Genomic DNA, 17,979 nt, shown 5'->3' with positions numbered 1-17,979 from the left:
ACCACCGAACTTGCGAGGCACTTCTGACCTCAGTGTGGTTTGGTCCCTAAGAACAACATAAATTTTACAACTGAGCCCTGAATCTGGCCCCCGACAGTGCTGACTTCCAAATCCTGGCTCTGCCACTTTCTAGGTGTGTAGCTCTGGACAAGGGACTGAACCTGTGCCTCAGTTTCCCCATCTGTGCAGCAGAGGCAACGTTTAGAGGACCCCGTGGCCGAGCCCGGGAGCTGATATGGTCACTGTTGTCTCTGTGTGGCTGCAGGCATCACGGCCATGGCATGGAGCCTGGAGGAGAGGCTGCTGGTCGTTGGCACCCAGGATGGCATCATCGCCGTGTGGGACATGGAGGAACAGCAGGCCATCCACATTCTAACTGGACACACAGGTGAGGCTTGGGAAGCGGGCTTTGTCAACTTGGTCATCGAGATAAATAAGACTTCAGGGCACCTGGGTGGCTCCGTCGGTTGAGCATCTCACCTCTGCTCCGGTGGTCATCTCGGGATCCTGGGATCGAGCCCCGCCTCCAGCTCTGTGCTCAGTGTGGAGTCTGCCTCTCCCTCTCCCTCTGTCCCTCTCCACCCACTCCTACTCTTTCCCTCTCAGATAAATAAATAAAATATTCTTTCAAAAAAATAATATTTCAATGCAATGTTTTAAAAAATCAAAATTAATGCGAAAAATCCACCACGATTAAATATCAAGCTGTCTTAAAGACAAGATCAGCAATGGTGCTGTGCCAAGCCATATGGGAGCCAGAGGCAAAAGGGAAACTCAGGAATTTGGCACCTCCTTAAATTTGGCACCTGAGATGAGTGCCTCACTCGCCTTACCTTAATTCTGGCCCAAGTCAGACTCAAGTATTTGGGAAGGCAAAATATAGTTACAGATTATAATGAGGACGACAGGGTGTCATCAGTAACAGTAACCGAAGTGACCCACTTAGGACAGTTAGGTGTAAGGCATTTCTTCAGCGGGGACATTTCAGCCAAGATTCCAAGGGTGCGAAGAAAGAGGTAGGCAGAGGGCAGAGGGTAGGAAAAGGAAGAGCATCTCAGGAACGGGAAAAAGCCCGTGCAAAGGCCCTGACAGGGGGAAGGAGGTTGGCATGTTTCCAGAACAACAAGGAAGCCATGAGGCCGGAGCTTGAAACGTTGTATCACATGAAAGAAGCCAGTCACAAAAGCTCACATCATGTATATGATTCATTTATACAAAATGTCCAGAACAGGCAGATCTAGAGAGACACAAAACAGATTAGCAGTTGCTAGTTGGGGAGGGAGGAATGGGAAGTGATTGCTCATGGGGACGGGGTTTCCTTTTGGGGTGATGGAAATGTTCTAGAATAAGATAGAAGTGATGGTTGCACACCGTTGTGAATTATTATGTTATTGAGTTACACACCTTCAAATGGTTTACATGATAAGGAGAGAAAGGGGAGGGAAGGCCAGGTTTTGAAAATATTCTAAATTTAGACTGGCACAGTGGTTGTCCAGGTGTGACCATTCAAAGACCAATGAACTGTACCATGGTCCATGGAATGAATTTTATGTTAGTGCATTGTATCTCAATGAAGTATTTTTTAAGATTTTATTTATTTATTTGAGAAAGAGAGAGAGAGAGCACAACAGGGAGGCAGAGGGAGAAGCAGACTCCCACTGAGCAGGGAGCCCGATCTGGGGCTCCATCCCAGGACCCTGGGATCATGAGGTGAGCCAAAGGCAGATGCTTAACTTACTGAGCCACACAGCACCCCTCAGTAAAGGTGTTAAAAAACACTACACCATTGTGAACCAAAAAATGTACACTCTTTCATAATTTTTTCCCAACATTTTGCCATAAACATCCTTTTCTTTCCATTGAATCTTTTTAAAACAACTTTATTGAGTTGTAATTGACATACCACTCCTCCCGTTTTAAGCGTAGAATGCAACCATTTTGGGTAGATTTACCAAGTTGTACAACCATCACCATAATCGTAGAACTTTCCACCACCCCAAGGAGTTCTCTTTGCACCGCCTGCCCACTCTGAAATACATCTCCACCACCCCCAGCCCCGTGGCAACCACGGATGTGCATCCTGGGTCTATCAATGCGTCTTCTCTGGACTGTTCATGCAAATGGAATTGTGCACTCTGTGATCTTTGGTCCACCGCCCGATGTGCGGAAGGCTTGGCTCTCATTGTTGCATGTGGCAGTCGTCTGTCCTCTGTTTTGCCCAGTCCATCCGTTGTGTGGAAGGGACAGCAATGTGTTTATCAGGTGATTGCGTCAGTTGAAGGACCTTTACACGGTTTCCCATTTGAGGTTGGGGTGAGTCACGCTGCTGTGATCCATCAAATGGCATATTTATCATGTCGAAATGCGGCAAAAATAGTTCATGCTCAACAGATCATGTTCCAGAATGTATTACATGATTTTTTTGGTAATTTACTTTATGCCATTTATTTATTTTTTAATTTTTGCTATTTTCGGCTCTTTCTAGTTATCTGCTGTCAGGGGATAACACCACGACGCATCTCTTTTTACTCCCATCGACACTTTTTTCCTTCTGTTGAATATTTCCAGTGAGTAGGAGTCTTGAATTGGAGGTTGTGAGCATTTCTAGGGGTTTTGAGAACTGGCATATTACTGCTTTCCAAACAGGCTGTATGTGTGTAATAGACTATCCCCCCTCCCCAACCCCAAAGCTGCCAGCATCAGATGTGCTCAATGTACTCTTCTTTTTTTTTCTTTTTTCTTTCAAGGACTGGGAGTGAGGTGGGTCCTGATAGAGTATCCAATAAGGTTCCATTCATTTTGTTATCATTGGGATGGCTATTTTCATCTAGGTCTATTCAATATTTGTATTTGTGTGTGCATGAACCGTCTGTCCAAGACATGGATCCATTTATGTACCCATGAACCTTGATTCATTTTAAAAAATGTCATCAAACTTTGTAATTAGGACAACTCAGTCATCAATTTATTGGCAAAACAGCATTAAAGGTGTATGTACGAAGGAAAGTGAAACTTTCCCATCACATGCTACTGACCTGGAGGTCTTTTGTCCTGGCTTGCAAGAGTTGATGGTGAAGTTTTTGGGAATGCGGTGAGGCAGTTGACAAACACAACCGTTATTTTTTTTTCTTTTTTTTTTAAGATTTTATTTATTTATTTGACAGATAGAGATCGCAAGTAGGCAGAGAGGCAGGCAGAGAGAGAGGAGGAAGCAGGCTCCCCGCTGAGCGGAGAGCCCGATGCGGGGCTCGATCCCAGGACCCTGAGATCATGACCTGAGCCAGAGGCAGAGGTTTTAACCCACTGAACCACCCAGGTGCCCCCACAACCGTTATTTTTTAAAAAAAACTTTTTAAAAGATTTTATTTATTTATCTGGGGGGGAGAGAGAGGAGAGGGGCAAGCCAACTCTGTGCTGAGAGCAGAGCCCAACATGGGGCTTGATCCCATGACCCTGAGATCATGACCTGAGCCAAAATCAAGAGTTGGCTTGAACAAGTAACTGAGCCACCCCTGCGCCCCAAACACAGCCATTATAAAATAGTCAATTATAGAAGCTTGCAGCTAAATCAATTCTATTAAAACAAGGTAATAAATCCTCAAAACTCAGCACTTTCTTTATTTTCTTTTTTAAAGCATTAACATTGTAACACCAGGTCCTTACGTACTACCCCTCTGTGATAACTTTGAGACAAATCCTCTGGCTCTCCTCCTCCGTGAACTTGCGCTCTCCTGGATATTTCTCTTTTACAGCCTACCCACTTTATTTTTTTAAGATTTCATTTATTTATTTGAGAGAGAATGACAGCGAGAGAGCATGACATGGGGGAGTGGGAGAGGGAGAAGCAGACTCCCCGTCAGGCAGGGAGCCCAATGCAAGACTGGATTCCAGGACTCCAGGATCATGACCTGAGCTGAAGGCAGTCACTTAACCAACTGAGCCACCCAGGCACCCAAAACTCAGCACTCTCTAAGTATTGTACCACACACTCTCACATATGCTCTTGGCTACTGTACCCTTGTGGTGGAAATGGGGTGCTTGCTACTGGTTTCTCTTTACAACCCGACATTCAATGACGTCATGTTAGTGGCTTGAAATCAACCGAGGGTGGGAACATTTACACCAAGGAAATTGGCAAATGCCACAAATCAGGGCTTTCCCCAACCTCCTTGGAAAGCCTGTTGTGAGGCATTTACTAGCATATTGTTGCTCTAGTCCCTTCCTCCAGGGGGTGTTTGGATATATATAAATATATGTGGTTTTATAAAAAGTCATGTAAGCTTTTGCTAGTATTACCTTTTTTTTTTTTTTTTTTAGTTAACATCACATATTTTGCCTCTTTCCATATTATGTATATATCTCTAATTCATTTTAACTGTGGCATAGTGTTCCATGTATGGGAATTTTTAAAAAGATTTTATTTATTTATTTGAGAGAGAGCATAAGCAGAGGGAAGAGCTGGCAGAGGGAGAAGCAGGCTCCCTGCTGAGCAAGGAGCCCGAAGTGGGACTCGATCCCAGGACCCTGGGATCATGACCTGAGCCAAAGGCAGGCACTTAACTGACGGAGCCACCCAGGCATCCCTGTATGGGGATATTTTGTAATGCATTACTATTTATACACATTTTGGATTGAAAAATATCCAAATAACAACAAATAAAAGTCACCTGCTCTCCTCCTGTCATTTGAATCATAAAGAAATAAAACTCCCTTTGGTCTCCCCCATCCATCAGACTCCATGGAAGTGATCAGTCCTCACAGTTTGTGATATGCCATAAGCAATTTTTTTTCTAGGCTTATGCAGACATAGCTCTGTATAAGCTCATGTACTTTGAGGTTTTGTCAAAAGTAGATGGTGCTATTTTATACACTGGGCTGTAACTCGCTTTTGTCACAACATATTGTAATGTTACTTTTTAGCGGCTGAGAGCTTGGGTTCTGGGCTGGAATCCTGGCTCCACTATTTATTAATCATGTAGTTCTGGGTAAGTTGCTGTACTCAGCTGCTGTGCCTCTGTTTCCATATCTATACAATGGGATAATAATAGTACCTCGTAACATCTTTATGAGATTAAAGGAGTTTAATGCATGTAAAGTACTAACAGCTACACTCTGTACATAGAAATCCCCCCAGTAAGTACTGGCTGTTGTAATAATTTATTACGGTTAGGTGTATATGTAGATGTGTCTTATTATTTTTAATGGCTGCATAACATTCTTTATAAGGATACACCATATTATTTAAGCTTTTATTTATTTATTTGACAGGCAGAGTTCACAAGTAGGCAGAGAGGCAGGCAGAGAGAAAGAGAGGGGGAAGCAGGCTCCCTGCTGAGCAGAGCGCCCGATGCGGGACTCAATCCCAGGACCCTGGGATCATGACCTTAGTTGAAGGCAGAGGCTTTAACCCACTGAGCCACCCAGGCGCCCCTACACCATATTATTTAACAACTCCCTTTTCATAAATAGGTTGTTTGCAATTTTATTTTTATAAGACAACCCTGCAACCAATATCCTGTATCTTTATACACCTGTGCCATTATTTCAGCAAGACGCATGTCTAGAAGTGGAATTTCTGAGTCAAATTGTATGCACATTTTTCCTTGTCCCCTCTTCTTCTGAGCATTTTATTTTGAAATCATTGTAGACTCACAAGAAGTTGCTAACATAGTGCAGAGAAGTCCTTCTTCTCTACACTATACTTCTCCACAGGTAGAAGTCCCTACCATGTATCCACTTTCCCAGAATGGCAACATCTTACGTAACTATAGTGTATTAACAAAACCAAAGGACTACACATTTTAACTTTCAGTGTTACCAAATTATCCTTTACAAATTTGTATCAATTTATACTTCCATCAGCACAGTATGAATATCTTTGTCAGTAGTCTACTATTCAATCTGTAAAATTTTTACCAGGAATGCCTGGGTGGCTCAGTACATTAAATGTCCGACTCCTGATTTCACCTTGGGTACCATGATCTCAGGGTCATGGGATTGAGCCCTGCATAGGGCTCCATGCTGAGTGTGGAGCCTGCCTGAGACTCTCTCCCTCTCTCTCTTCCTCTACCCTCCCCCCGCCCCAGCTCATGCACGTGCACGGCATGCACTTTCTCTCCCTAAAAAAAAATTGCCAATATTTTGCATAATAATGATATATTACTATTTCATCTTACATTTTTGTGATTACTGGTGAGGTTGCATATCATTTTCTAATGTTTATGATCTACATCTACTATTTCTGTAAGTCTCCTGTTTATATTCTTTGTCCAATTTCTGAGTGGGTTGTTTGCATTTTCCCTGCTTATCTATAAGAACTTTTTGCTTATTAAGGAGAGCTTCCATCATCTATTATACATTATAAATATTTTCTCTTGATCTGTCATATGACTTTCAACTATATTTCATCCTCCTGAAGTTTTGCATTTTTATGTAATTCAGTTGATCAATCCTTCCTCTTTATGTCTTCCAAATTTCGTGTTTTGCTTGGAAAATATCTCTCCATGATTGTAAAATCTTCTCCATAACCTGACCTTGTTTTTACATGTTTGTTGATTTTAAACAGTCCCAGGATGACGCTGAGCTTTTATAAATTGCAATGATCTCTGTTTATTACATAGTCACATCAGGACAATTGATTTAATCTCAACCAGTTGCATTCTTAAATTGAGTGTTGCCGCATTCCCTTATTTGTAATTTGGTTATGTTCAAATCCATCATCTTTTCCAAACCAATGGGCATTTTGGGAGTTGGAAAGTCAAAATGTTTTCAGCTAACATATTCTCCCGACCCCCTGGTCTACCGCAGGAGAGGTGAGGTATGTGAAAGTGTTTGCCAAGGGGACGCTCGCCCTCTCTGCCTCAAAGGACCACACGCTGCGTCTGTGGGACTTACTCTCTGGGCAGGAGAAATTCACCATTTGGGACAGAGGCTCAAAAGATCCCACTGAACCTGAGATCTGGAGTCTTCACGTGGAGGAAGCAAAGAAGGTTGTATATTTGGCATCTGGCTCAAAGGTAACAAACACCTGTCCTGTTTGCAAAGGAAAGCTGTTACTAGAGCATTCCAAGACAGCATACGCTGTTTCTAGGAGGTGGGGTCCCTGAGAGGGGGGTGGGCATAAACAGGGGTGCACAACCACTGGATGGGATGCTATAAAGGGTTTCAAACTTCACAGTTGGATTAGATGATTCTGATAGTTCTTTCTGACCCTAAGAGTTGAGACCTTTCATCTTTTTTTTTTTTAAGATATATTTATGCGGGCACCTGAGTGGCTCAGTTGGTTAAGCCTCTGACTCTTGATTTCTGCTCAAGTCATGATCTCAAAGTCATGAGATCAAGCCCCACGTTGGGTTCCAGACATAGCAGAGACCCTGTTCCCTCCCCCCATGCTCTTTCACTCTTTCTCCCTAAAAATAATAAATAAATAAAGATTTATTTATTTATTGGTGGGGAGGGGCAGAGGAGAGAATCTTCAGCCAGACCCCCCCACTCAGCAGGGAGCCTGATGTAGGGCTCAATCTTTTGACCCATGAGATTGTGACCTGAGCAGAAACCAAGAGTAGGAGGCTTAACTGACTGAGCCACCCAGGCACCCCTAATCTTTTTTAATTCGGTCGTTTTAGTGCTATAAATTGCCCTCTGAGTACAGCCTTACTTGCATCCCACAAAACTTGCTATGTCATATTATCTCTTACTGTCAGTTTAAAATACTTTCAGATTTCCCTTTTGATTTGCTCTTTGGTCGACAGGCTATTTAGAAGTGTGCTCTTCCTTCCCAGATATTTGAAAGGTTCCCAGGTAGCTTCCCTTTTTCTTTCCTAACTTAATTTCATTTGTATGATGAGTCTTTTCAGATGTATTGAGACTCATTTTAGGGTCTCTCTTGGTAAATATTCCACATACACCTGAAAAGAATCTGTATTCTGCTGTGTTAGTCCCTTACGTCAATTATAACCCTAGATTGTATGATGAATAGAGACACAGTAGAACAGTGGGTGAAAGCTTAGGAACTAAAGGCATGGGGAAAAATCTGTACCGAACTCCCAGATGACTTCTTTGCAAGCTGAGTGATCTTAATCATATCACTGTACCTCTCTGCCTCCATTCTTCATCTACGTGATGAGAGAATGACTAAAACACCTGGCAGAGTGCTTGGTGCAGAGTAAGCACCAAATACTTAATAGCTATTAATTATTATATTTTATTAGTAATGGGCAGTTGTTAACATAAGTAATATGTAGCTTATAAGTAATATGTACATAACATAACATATGTAATGTACCATATATAACTTATATACATAACATAAGTAATATGTAGCTTATAAACTGTGCCGTCCAATATGGGGGGGTCACCACCAAACTTCAATTATGAAGTTTGAAACTGAGCACTTGAAATGTGCCTATTCTGCACTGAAATGTGCCATAAGTAGAAAACACACACTGGCTTTCAAAGCCTTAGTACCGTGGAAATAATGTAAAAGATTTCAATAGTAATTTGATATTAATTCCATGTTGCAGTGGTAGCATTTGGACCTAGGGTTAAAACAAATACGTTATTTAAATCGATTTCACTTGTTTCCTCTTACTTTTTTTTTTTAAGGGACTCATACAAAATTTGAAGTCACACAACATGCATTCGTTATACTATTATTGACAGGGCAGGCTTAAATATTAGGGAAGTGTTGACTGATTTCCAAACTGCGTATGTTTGGAAAACACAGTAAAAAAAAAAAAAAAAAAAGGAAATAATAGGGGGGCCTGTGTGGCTCAGTCAGTTAAGCTTCTGCCTTCAGCTCAGGTCATGATCCCAGGGTCCTGGGATCGAGCCCCACATGGGGCTCCTCAGCAGGGAGCCCCCTTCTCCCTCTGCCTGCCACTCCCCCTGCTTGTGCTTGCTCTTTCTGTCAAATAAATAAATGAAATATTTTTTTAAAAAAGCTTTAAAAAAAGAAATAAGAAATAATAATAATTAATCCCAAAGACAACCACTGTTGTAACATTTACATGAGTTTGTGTTCCTGTGGTGTGTGGGTGTGTACGTACAAATACTCGTGTGTGCAAGTATAACACAAAATGGGGATCAAACCATATAGAAAGCTAGCTATGCAACTTCATAAATCTATCTTTATTTGCCCATAACCTCAAACATTCTTCAGAAACCGCAGGCTTAGTGATTTTGTGAGATGTCCTTGCCTTGACTCCTCTACAGTTTATTAAGCTGATCCCTTCCTACTGGACATATAGGTTGTTTCCAGTTCTTTGTACTTTCAAATAACTGAGACAACTTTCCTTATACATAGATCTGTATCTCCCCCTTCTTTCTTTCTTTCTAAGATTTTATTTATTATTTGAGAAAGAGCAAGAGAGAGTACGTGCTCACACTCGCACTTGTGTTGGGTGAATGTGGTGGAGGAGGAAGCAGGCTCCCTGCTGAGCCAGGAGCCCGATGCGGGACTCAAACCCAGGACCCTGAGATCATGACCTGAGCCGAGGCAGTCGCTTAACCGACTGAGCCACCCAGGCACCCTGGTTACTATTGATTTGAAAAGGTAACTTTTTTGGGGTGAGGTTAAATAGGAAACCTGCCGTAATCAAGAATTACTTGTAGTGAACAGATACGTGAATGCATATGGTATGGCTGACATTTTCCACCCTTTTTTAAAGATTTAATTTATTTATTTGACAGAGAGAGAGAGACAATGAGAGAGGGAACACAAGCAGGGGGAGTGGGAGAGGGAGAAGCAGGCTTCCCACTGAACAGGGAGCCTGATGCGGGGCTTGAACCCAGGACCCTGGGATCATGACCTGAGCCGAAGGCAGATGCTTAACGATTGAGCCACCCAGGGGCCTCTTTATCCCCATTTTTAAGACTGTTATTTTGGAGAAATTTTAGGTTCACAAAAATGTTATAAAGCTATTATGGAGAGTTCCCGTGTGCCCTTCTATCCAATCTTTTGTCACGTCAACGTCTTACATAACCAGGGAACATCCGTTACAGCTAAGGCATTAATATCGCTAAAGTTCTCTCAACCTCACTCAGACTTTACTCAGATTTCCTCAGTTTTTCTGCAAATGACCTTTTGCTACTCTAGGATCCAATCCAGGATACCTCCTCTCCCCCTCTGTCTTTTTTTCTTTTTTTGTAACTAAGAGTGTTGAAAATAAAATGCATGCACTATGAAAAAGCACACGTTTTGCACCTGACTCCGGAAAACTTGAAACCCAGGTCTCACGCTGAGATTTCTCTTCCTTCCCACGATTCCATCAGATCAGTGCTTGGAATCTGGAAACGGCAGAGCTGGTTTTCCGTATCCTGGGAGATGTCTCCGACCGCTGGGTGTGCACCAGGGCACTTGCTTCCCGGGCCATGCTGCTGAGCGTGTCTGAGGCTGGCGTGGTCAGTCTGTGGAGCTCAGGCACAGGAACACTGCAGGGGAGGCAACATTTATCCAGCGTCAAAGAAGAAACACCAACCTGTGGGGTCTCGGTCCAGAAGCAAGGCCAGATGGTGACCGGGTTTAGCAAGGGCTCCATCTCTTTGGTAAGTCCCTCTCCTGACCGTGATGCCCGCATCGCTCAGCTCCAAAGTGCTCAGGTGTCCTAGAAATTGGGAGAAACCACTTCACCTTTGATCTTTCCCTAAATGACATCTGGTTTCTTAATTGAGGGATTTGCAACTCAGCACGGTTCAGGAAACATGCCTTGGTGTGTCCTGGGGGCAGGCCACTGTGGGTCGTTGTTGGCACTCAGTCCTGCCAAAAATGTCTCGAGACATTGCCAACTGTCCTTAGCTGGCAGGGATGGCACAAAATGGCCCTCCCCACCCCTTGAGAACTACTGCCCCAGACACATAAAGTAGAAAAAATCAAACTTACAGAACAGTGTCTCTGATGGAGGGTGCAAAAAAGGATGGTGGGGAGAGAGAGCACGCAGGCAGGAGGGTGGGAGAGGGAGAAGCACACTCCCCACTGAGCAGGGAACTCAATGCGAGGCTCGATCCCGGGACCCTGAGATCATGACCTGAGCCAAAGGCAGACGCTTAACCGACTGAGCCACCCAGGTGCCCCAAAAAACATGTTTTTGTTTTTGTTTTTTAAAAAGTCAGCAGTAACAGCCATGAGGAAATTCACTTTCTCCTGCCCCTGCTAAATAAAGGTGAACAAATATATATATATATATATATATATATTTATAAATATATATTTTATATATTATATATATATTTTATATGTATTTAAAATATATATATTTTTTAAATATTGGCTTGGATCAGTGCAAACAGCTCACTTTTCTTATCCCTCCCCCACCACGTGTCCCATCTGTGCCCTTCCCCGAGATAATGAGCATAGAGTTTTTGGCTCGCAGGCTGGTAGCAGTCTGATGCTCAGAAATCAGTAGCTGACCTGGGGCTGCAGGACTGAGGAATGACCCATCCTCTTCGGTCCGAACTAAATGAGTTCTGCCACTTGGGAATGGGGAGAAACTGGTGTTTCGATCTTACCTAAGATCTCCAGAGCTCCCCCAGGGGCAGAAAACAGGTGCTGGGATGTTCTCCAGGTCCCTGAGTCGATTACAAAAGCAGCATCAACAAAAATAATACTAGCTGCCATGGTTTGAGGGCTGACTGTGTGCAGGGTAGGGGGGAAACCCCCCCCATGATGGCCCCATGCTGTGGTCCTGCATCATGGCCCATTTAACAGATAAGGAAACTGAGGCACCCAAGGGCTAAGACGTTTGCTTCCAAGCTGGTGAGCGGCAGAGCCTTGCATCGAAGTCCCTGACCCTGGACCCTTCACCCCGTGGAAATGCTTGATGGACATCCTTGACTTTGCACAGGTTTCCCCTGAAGGAGACAGCCTGCTAGAGAAGCTTCCGGAAGCTGTGAGGTTCCTGGTACTCTCTGAAGACGAGTCCCTTCTGGCAGCAGGTAGCGTGTAGCTCTTATTCGGAGCCATGAGGAGGCAGCTCCAGATTTCGTTGGAGGAGCAGAGGGGACAAGGGGGCTGGGGGCCGTCCTAAACCTTTTCTGCAGCGGGCCATACAGTGCACACCTTGGCTTTGCATACCCGGTGGTCTCTGTCACCACAAATCAAGCCTATGTGAAAGCTGCCACAGATTCTATCTTATGCGGGCAAGGCTGTGTGCCCCTCAGACCCCTTTTACGGAGGCTGAAATGTGAATTTCGTATCATGTTCACCTGCCACAAAACAGGAATCATATTTTTATTTTTGTGAAAGTATTTAAAAATGTGAAAAGTCTTCGGAGCTCCTGGGTCATACAAAAAGAGGGTGGGCCAGCTGTAGCTGTAGCTTGCCAACCCCTGTTCATTATCTTTGAGATGACAGTGGTTATCCCTGCCAGATAGGGACGGGGATGGACGGGTGCAGCGTGAGCCGATGGGGTGCGCTCAGAGACGAGCCAGCCCATGTGACCCCTGCTTGTAGGGGCTCCCAGGCTGGCAGACGGTAAGGCAGCCACAAAGCAGAGTGGTTAGTGTGATGGCCAGCCAAGAATGAGGGGTTCGGGGAGGGTGTGACAGGGTTCCCTTCTTGAGTCTAAGGCAGTCGGGGAAGGCGTCATAGGAGGTGACCAACAGATGACCAACTCCTCAACCTGATTATTTTGTAAGACTATTTTTTAAAGATCAGTTTGGTGGGGGGCTCCTGGCTGGTTCCTTTAGAGGAGTGTGTGTCTCTTAATCTCAGGGTTATAAGTTTGAGCCCCATCTTAGGTGTAGAGATTACTTAAATAAATAAGTAAATATTTTTTTTAAAAAAGATCAGATTGGAGTTCGCAGCCAAATTGAGCAGAAAGTACAGAGATTTCCTGTATACCCCCTACCCCACCCTACTCAGCCTCCTCTAATATCAAAACCCCCCATCAGGGTGGTGCATTTGCTATAAATGATGAACTCCCTCGACAAACCATCATCACCCAGAGTCCATGGCTTACCTTACCGTTCACTCTGGGTGTTGTACCTTCTGTGGGTTTGGACAGATGTGTAATGACATATATCCACCATCACAATCTCAGGGCATTTGCATGGCCCTAAAATCAGCCTGATTTTTTAAAAAGATTTTATTTATTTGTTTGAGAGAGAGACAGAGATAACAACAGAGATAGCGAGAGAGAGCACAAGCAGGGAGCAGAGGGAGAAGCAGGGAACCCTGCTTCTGAGCAGGGAACCCGACATAGGGCTTGATCCCAGGACCCTGGGATCATGACCTGAGCCAAAGGCAGACGCTTAACTGATTGAACCCCCCAGATGCCCCAGCCTGACTTCTATAATGCCTTTGCCAGGGGTCAAAGACAGTGGGAGACCAGTGCTGTCCAGCAAGGCAAACCACCAACGTGAGCCACATTTATAACCGAATGTTCTCATACCCCTATTTAAAAAGGCAAAAAGACATCGGTGTCATTGATGTTAATAACAGATCTTGTTTAATCCAACACATCCAAAAAAATCAACATGCAATCAATATAAAAATTAATTTTTTAAAGATTTTACTTATTTATTTGACACAGAGAGAGAGAGCGAGAGCGCACAAGCAGGGGGAGAGGAAGGGAGAGGGAGAAGCAGGCTCCCCACAGAGCAGGGGAAGCCCAATATGGACTCGATCCCAGGACCCCAGGATCATGACCTGAGCCGAAAGCAGTGGCTTAACCCACTGAGCCACCCAGGCGCCCCATCGATATAAAAATTATTAATGGTCTCTTTCACGTTTAAAGAATTCTCATGCCGGGACGCCTGGGTGCTCGGTTGGTTAAGCAGCTGCCTCCGGCTCAGGGCATGATCCCAGCATCCTGGGATCAAGTCCCACATCGGGCTCCTTGCTCAGCAGGGAGCCTGCGTCTCCCTCTGCCTCTGCCTGCCACTCTGTCTGCCTGTGCTCACTCTCTCTCTGACAAATAAATAAATAAATAAATAAGCTTTAAAAAAAAATTCTCGTGCCACGGATATGGAACTTGGCACGTGTTGTCCACTGACCGCTCATCTCAACTCGGATCGGCCACAGTAAGAGCCACATGTGGCTCGTGGTGACCACACCTGCATGGAGAGCACAGGTCGAATGGATAGACACTTAGACTCCAAGGCTGACTGATAGGTGACTGACCGGTAATGCATCTTCCATCCTGTTTCCAAAAGAATTTTAGGTGGAGGGGGGAGCACCTGAGTGGCTCAGTCATTGGGTGTCTGCCTTCAGCTCAGGTCATGACCGAGCCCTGCATCGGGCTCCCTGCTCAGCAGGAAGCCTGCTTCCCCTTCTCACACTCCCCCTGCTTGTGTTCCCGCTTTCCCTGTCTCTCTCTCTGTGTCAAATAAATAAATAAAATCTTTCAAAAAATAAAAAAAAAGAATTTTAGGTGGCATAAGTGTGTGTGAAACGCAGCACGGGGAATAGGAACGACAGAAGAAAGAAAAACGCTGGGTGGAAGCACAAGATGGAATCAGGACCGAGGACCGAAGCCACGGAGGACCTCAGTGACCTAGAACCTTGTCACAGTGGGTCTCAAGTGTCGCTCTATCCAACAGCCAGTGGGGGGGAGTCCGAGCAGGTTCCCCCATCCACGGTGTCGAGAACCCACCTGTTGCTCAGGAGAGGTACCCCGATCCCAGCTCAGCTAAGATCAGGCAGGGATTTCTTAGTGTCATAAACGGAATTGCAGCCTAGGGGTCCCCAAGATGTCAGGTTTGGTGACTGGCTAAGGCTCAAAGAATTCAGAAAGGCTCGTGCTCACAGTTTATTGGAGGCAAAGGACACAGACGAAGATCAACAAAGGGTAGAGATGTGTGGGGCTGAGTCCAGAAGGCAGCAGACACGAGCTTCCTGGTGTCCCCTCCCCGTGGAGGCACGTGGACGGCGCCTACCTCTCTCAGCAACAGGGTGTGACGACAGGGTCCTGCCAACCAGGGAAGCCCACCCTGCCTTGGTGTCCAGGATTCTTCCTGGGGGCCGGTTATGTAGACAGGCTGACCACCTGCACAGCCAACCAAAATCTCCGACACCCCGCACAAGAATGGAACACAGATATCCTTGGAAAACAGCGATCCTGATGCCTTTGATCCATTTCCCGTAACACCCTTCTGTGTGAGCCTCAGGTTCAAGTGGACTTCAGTGAAACAATTCTGCGGAGGGCCTGGAGAGGCAGGAGAATGGACGCTCGGGCCCCAGCTTCTCTGGCGCTGACCTGATTCCCGGGTTTCCAGGAAACAGAACCGAGCTGGCGTGGGCCAGGTGCATAGCCCAGAGTCCCACACCATCACCCCCCAGGGCTGCGGGCCCTGGAAGAGCTGCGTAATCTGGCCTTTGCCCACTGTCTGGCACTGCCAGGGGTCCTCTTAACAAAGCATTCACCCAGCCCGTGTCTGGAGCACACCTGAGCCAGTCTCCTTGGCTGGGGCACCCGAGAAAATGCAGAACGCCCATTCTGAATAGAGAATACAGTTAAATTTCAGATACATGACAAATCAAGTTTTCGGTATAAAAATATGCCATATTATATTTGGGGTACACTTATACTAACCAGAATTTCACTGTTTATCTGAAATTCAAATTTGATTGAACTGTCCTGTTGGGTCTTTTGTTTTGTGTTGTTTTGTGTTAACCCCCTCTCTCCCTCATCTCCTGCTCCTTCGTTCGGCTCCTGCCACACGGGCCTCTGTGCTGCTCCTGAGACATACCCAGGCCCTTCCTACCTCCCAGTCATCCGATGCTGTTCCCACTCTTCTGGTGCTTGCCCCGTTCTCAAATGTCCGCTCCAATGTCCTGTGGCTGCTGCAACCAATGACCATGCAAACGTGGTGTCTTTGACACAACAGAAATCTCTTTTCTCACAGTTCTAGAGGCCCGAAATCCAAAAATCAAGATGTGGACAGGGTTCATGCTCCCTCCAAAGGTTCCAGAGAAGAATTTTCTCCTTTGCACCTTCTCGCTTCTGCTTTGTGATTCTTTGACTTGTGGCTACATCTCTCCAGTCCCTGCCGCCACCTTCACATTGCCTCCTCCTCCACGTGTGTCTCTATGTCAATATTCCGCACGGCACCCAGCCCCCTGACTGCATTGTCCTCGTCGCACATTGTAACTGCTTTCTTACCCTTCCTGTCTTCTTCCCTCCCTCCTTTCCATCTGCAAAACGCTATCTACCTTATGTCCAGCTTTGTGCTGGGTTCCGGGACGCCATGAGCAGCCCAGACAGGCAGTCCCAGCCCTCTGGGAACGAATTGTCTTGCGATGACAAATAATGTGGCTGTTTTCTGTGAGCGTATGGATCACTGTGGTCTGCTGCCCCCCTCCCCGCGACCACAGGCTGGGTGACGATGTCTCTCTTGTTCTGCGCCGTATTCCTTCCGCCTCCTCATGGCAGGTGCTCGGAAAAGTCTTTGTTGGCTGAATGGCATGACTCTCGAGCTCCTCCAGGAATGAAAGGGACAATCCCATGCCTTCCATTTCAGGGTTTGGAAGATCTGTGCGGATATTCTTGGCCGACTCACAGGGGTTTCATCGATTCATGGCCACTGACCTTGAACACGAGGACACAGTGGAGACAGTCAGTTTTGGTCCCGAGAACAACCTGATTATTACTGGATCCCGGGATGCGCTCATTCAGGTGAGGGGTGGTCCTCACTCTGCCTTTGGAACAGAAAGTATGATTCCTTAGGCGTCTCTTGGCTTCAAAATATAGAGACAAAAACTAGTGCAGACAGAACAGGGCAGGTCATTGGGAGGATGTGGGGGAGGGATCCCACCAAAATGTTCGCAAAGGATATAGCCTTCCCACCGAACTTGGAGGAAAATTCCCATTGAGCTCAAAGTTCTCAGGCTGTTGAGAGACCCACATAATAAAATGGCAGTTCTCAGAGCGCCTGGGTGGCTCTGTCGGTTAAGCCTCTGACTCTTGATTTTGGCTCAGGTCATGGTCTCAGGGTCTTGAGATCGAGCCCCATGTGGGGCCCTATACTCAACAGGGTGTGTCTCCGAGGCTTCTCTCTCTCTTCCTCTGCCCCTCCCCACCACCTCGTGCTCACATGTGCACACACTTACTCTCTCTCTCTCAAAAAAAAAAATCAAAGTAGCAGTTCTCCAACATTCTGGCCCTAGAACCTCTTTACATTCTTTTTTTTTTTTAAAGATTTTATTTATTTATTTGACAGACAGAGATCACAAGTAGGTAGAGAGGCAGGCAGAGTGAGGGGGGTGGGAAGCAGGGTCTCTGCGGAGCAGAGAGCCTGATGCGGGGCTCGATTCCATGATCCTGGGACCGTGACCTGAGCCAAAGGCAGAGGCTTTACCCCACTGAGCCACCCAGGCACCCCAACTCTTTACATTCTTAAAGATTATGGAGGACCCCAAAGGGCTTTTGTTCATGTGGGTTATAGCATTTTGATTGATATATTTTTAACACGTGATTTATTTGGGGATAGTTTTAGGACTTACAGAAGCGTTGCCTAAAAAGCAAAGAGAGGCCCCATATATGTGTACCTACTCTTTACCCAGCTTGCTTAATATTAGTATCTCACGCCACTCGAGCTCTTTATCAAAACTGAAAGATTTACATTAGGACAATACTATTAACTGACCCGCAGATCCCGTCCTGATTTCACCAGCTTTCCCACCAATGTCCTTTTTTTCTTTTTTCCAGGATCCCATCTAGGATCCCCTGTTGCATTTTGTATTTATGGATAATTAACCATGTTAAAAATTAGAAATGGGGGAATCCAAAAACACATATCTGATTCATGAACATTACATGTCAGTGTTTATGACAGACTTCTATGAATATAACTATAGTTTCTGAAACAAACAAAACAGCTCATGACAAGAGTGTCATTGTTGCACATTTGGACAAATCTCTTTCATGTCTGGCTTAGTGGAAGATAAATTGGCTTCTCATATTGGATTCTGCATTCTCCTATCTGTTGTGATATCACATGTCCGGTAACTTCTGGAAAACTCCAGGACTCACTCATGAGGGG

The 17,979-nt window shown here is 45.3% G+C and overlaps 1 protein-coding gene across 2 annotated transcripts in view; it reads left to right on the top strand.

Moving 5' to 3' along the window:
• NWD1 (NACHT and WD repeat domain containing 1) overlaps positions 1–17,979 on the top strand; it is a gene marked incomplete at both ends in the record, with an annotated part of 56,659 nt that overhangs the window by 31,843 nt on the left and 6,837 nt on the right. For both annotated transcript variants that reach the window (XM_080826698.1, XM_080826697.1), the window contains 5 exons: positions 266–388; positions 6,808–7,016; positions 10,273–10,545; positions 11,841–11,931; positions 16,459–16,613. In XM_080826698.1, coding sequence (XP_080682824.1) covers positions 266–388; positions 6,808–7,016; positions 10,273–10,545; positions 11,841–11,931; positions 16,459–16,613 — 851 coding nt within the window. The remainder of the gene's footprint in view (positions 1–265; positions 389–6,807; positions 7,017–10,272; positions 10,546–11,840; positions 11,932–16,458; positions 16,614–17,979) is intronic.

This window comes from Martes martes (assembly GCF_963455335.1).
Source record: "Martes martes genome assembly, chromosome: 1".
NCBI lineage: Eukaryota > Metazoa > Chordata > Mammalia > Carnivora > Mustelidae > Martes > Martes martes.
The sequence above is the reverse complement of the archived record's forward strand: the minus strand, read 5'-3'. Positions and strand labels throughout refer to the sequence as shown.